The sequence below is a fragment of the Otolemur garnettii genome, unplaced genomic scaffold (assembly GCF_000181295.1).
Source record: "Otolemur garnettii isolate 467f Iridium unplaced genomic scaffold, OtoGar3 scaffold00001, whole genome shotgun sequence".
NCBI classification, from domain to species: Eukaryota; Metazoa; Chordata; class Mammalia; order Primates; family Galagidae; genus Otolemur; species Otolemur garnettii.
This window is the reverse complement of record NW_003852396.1, coordinates 72,792,697-72,795,993: the sequence shown is the minus strand read 5'-3', so window position 1 is coordinate 72,795,993 and position 3,297 is coordinate 72,792,697. Positions and strand designations below refer to the sequence as shown.

General features: G+C 46.1%; 1 protein-coding gene across 1 annotated transcript in view; it reads left to right on the top strand.

The window, feature by feature from the left end:
* Nucleotides 1–1,040: 1,040 nt before the first annotated feature.
* The window catches only part of MTCH2 (mitochondrial carrier 2), a 25,520-nt gene continuing 23,263 nt past the window's right edge, over nt 1,041–3,297 (top strand). Inside the window, exon 1 of the mRNA XM_023509714.1 lies at nt 1,041–1,319. Coding sequence (XP_023365482.1) covers nt 1,233–1,319 — 87 coding nt within the window. The 5' untranslated portion in view covers nt 1,041–1,232. The remainder of the gene's footprint in view (nt 1,320–3,297) is intronic.

Here is a 3,297-nt window from a genome sequence, read left to right as displayed (position 1 = left end):
AAAAAAAAAAAAAAAGAAAGAAACACCTGTGTAACTCAATAATGGAACACCTTGGTGAAAAGGCATGGGGAGGGATTTAGCTCTCCTAACAAGCATGAGAGAGCTCACGAGATGAGAGCATTGGTGAATTGGCAGTCTCTACACCTGTGGTATTAAGAGGCAGGAGATCAGCCTTATATGGGGCTGGAGAAAGTAGTCGCACGTGAGTTCATTTTATCATGGATCGCTCACTCTGTGTGTGTCGCTGGTCCTGCCTGCAGAACGCCAGCGCTGGGTCTCTCTGCTGAAGCTAAGCTCTGCTAAAGACTACTTCACTCTCAAAGACTATCTCTCCCCCCACCACCTAAAGTAAATAGCCCTCAGGCACCTAAGAGCAACTGTTCCTGAGCAAGGTAGCTTTGCAGTACAAGTCAGGAACCTAGATAAACCAGGGCCGGAGACCAACCAATCCCTGATTCTGATAAGTGGCGTCCACGAAGGGACCCCGACACCCAGTACTGAAAATACAATGGTAAACAAAGGCTGGCCAGATTCCTGAACTCAGGGCGTTTTCATTGTAGTGGAGGAGATAGATAATCTCAGGTAGTGATAAGTGCTCTGGGGAGATGTGGTAGGAAATAAGGGGGAGGTAAATTTAGTTAGAGTGGCCAGAGAAGGTACTTCTGAGAAGGGACTATTAAGGGAATGATTAAATACAAGAAGAGCAAGCCGTTGGCAGATTCGTTATTCATATCAGACTCATTTAGCTTCTGTAAGCCATTTGACTGTTATGACTCTGATGCTGAATACCTTTTGAACCGTATGTTGAACGATGGCCAAATGGCAACAGCGGCCATGAAGCATAACGAAGACTTCTTTCCGGTCCTCTGACCTTGCCTTTGCTGTCAGGGTCACCCCCACCACGCCCATTCTTCCGTCTCCAGGCACTTCTGGTCTGAGCATGCGCAAGAGAAACTTGCTAGCGGTGGGCGGGGCTCGCACTACAAAACGCAAGCGCCCCTGGCCCCCTAAGCCCCGCCCCGACCCCCGCGCCCGCTCGCGAGCGCCTGCCGTTTCTCGGGGCGGGGCGGTGGGCAGCGACGGGGCGGGGCGGCGCGCACCAGTGCGTGCGTGTGCGCGCGCCGCGGGCGGGCCAGTGAAGCCGGCGGCCCTGGCACGTGATCCGCGACCGGCTTGCTAGGTCGCTTGGTGTGTCTGTCTGTCTGTCTGTCTGTCCGTCCGTGGGTGCCATCATGGCGGACGCGGCCAGTCAGGTGCTCCTGGGCTCCGGTCTCACCATCCTGTCCCAGCCGCTCATGTACGTGAAAGTGCTCATCCAGGTACGAGTCGTCGCCGTTCCTTCCCCTCCCGGCACCCTGTTCGGTGGCCTCTGCCCGCGGCGCCTGAAGATTGGCTCCAGCCTTGCGGGCCCTTCAGTTTCCCGAGATGCTCCTCCTTCTCTGCTACTGTTTCCCTCCTTCCGGGACAACTTCCACCGTCCCGTGGCCCCTCGTGGGCCTCCCCGAGGTCTCGCCTGCCCGTCCAGCGTTGGAGGCCCTCTTCTCCCGTACCCAACTGCCACCCTACCCTTCCTTTCTGGCACCTCTGAACTTTGCTTTTTCTTCTCTGAGGTTGATCCTGGCGGATCGCCGCCTAATCCTCCCCTCTCGCCCCCTCTGAAAGTAGCATTCACCTCTCCTCGCCCCAGCTTCAAAACAACAAAAATCTCAAAGACAAGACATGAAATATTCAGTTGAAGGCAAATTTGAAATTAGAGAAGAGCCAGCATTTTATTTTTTATTCCCTTTTTCTTGTTTGCCACTGTTACTACTATTCTTCTGTTCTGAGATTTGAGCACCAGATAGCCATAGAGCACCAGATAAACACAAGGAGCTCATTCAGAAGTGATAATGAAGTGGCTGCTCAAGGCAAATTTGGGAGCACTTTCCAGCAGCAGCCCATGTGGGTTATGACAATGAAAAGCACATTTGTCTGAGCTGGAAATCAGTTAATCTGGGGAAGTTTTAGTGAGTTTAAACAGAGGTGTTAGTTTCTCCTCTACTGTAAAATATTTCTTAGATGGTATAATATTTTTATATTCACAGCCAGGTAGGCCAGATCACAGACTTAGGCAGCATTTTCAGTTGCTTTTCTAAATTTCTCTGTGTTGAGGAGGTCATTCAGTTTTTAAAAAATCTTTATTGAGTGTTGACATACTGAGTGTTGCATTGTGCCAGGGAATATAGCAGTTTGTAGAACCCCCATCCTTACTGTCTAACTTCTGTAAAAAATAAGCAGTATGTTGGGGATGGCCACATTTCTTATTCTTAGAGTTGTTGGTAATCCAAATTATTTGTTACTGAGTTGACCCACATGGATTGAGATTCCTTACGTAAAAGGCTATTGTACTAGGTAAGATAAATTATATGAACTTAGAACAGAGGCTTTCTTTGAAATGTGCCATGACATCTGAAACAGAAATGGCACATTTAGGGCCAGATAGCATCTGAGATAACAGTATTTTGCAGTACATCTAGTATAACCCACTGCTCAATATTTCTCTGGGTGACAGAGTTTTCTACTGACATTGAGAGCTCTGGCCTCAAAAACTCAAATATCCTTAATTCTGATTTCACAACATCTTTGTGTAGCTAAGTATCTCAGGTTTTGGTGAAATTCCGAGATACTGTGTTTGAAAAATAGTTGCGTGGTAGCACTTTCAGGGAGCTCAGACAAGAGTTATTTAATAGGACAAATTAAGAATCACAGCAATAGAGTGAAAACTATGTCCTACAGAGTTTATTCTCTCAAATATTCCTTTATCATTAATAAACCTGAACAAAGTATATAACAAAGATGGTAATCATCAACTTTACAAAATGCCCTTCATTACATTATTGATGACATTCTGTTGATTTAACATGAACTTCTTGTTATTCCTTACGTGACTTATCCAGCTATATCTGCCTTTGCCTTTTGAGTATTTTGCCTAGCTAGCCATATAATGCAGTTGATGCTGCTTAGTGTCAGTCTTCTCATTTTGTTCAAATATAAAAAAATGTTCGAGGTTTTCTTTAGAAAATATTTTTGAGCCTTTTTAGAACTATGGTTTTCGTAACACAAAAGTTCCCTTATGTTGTTTTCAGTTTGGTACATGTACTAGTCTGTCTCTGCCTTATGGTTGGAGTTTATTGAACCCAGTGTTATCAGTTTACAGAACAAAAAGCTGACAAAGAGGATACTTCATCACCTTGGAAAACTTAACTGCATTTGTACTTACATTAAAAATTATAACCGGCTCGGCGCCTATAGCTCAAC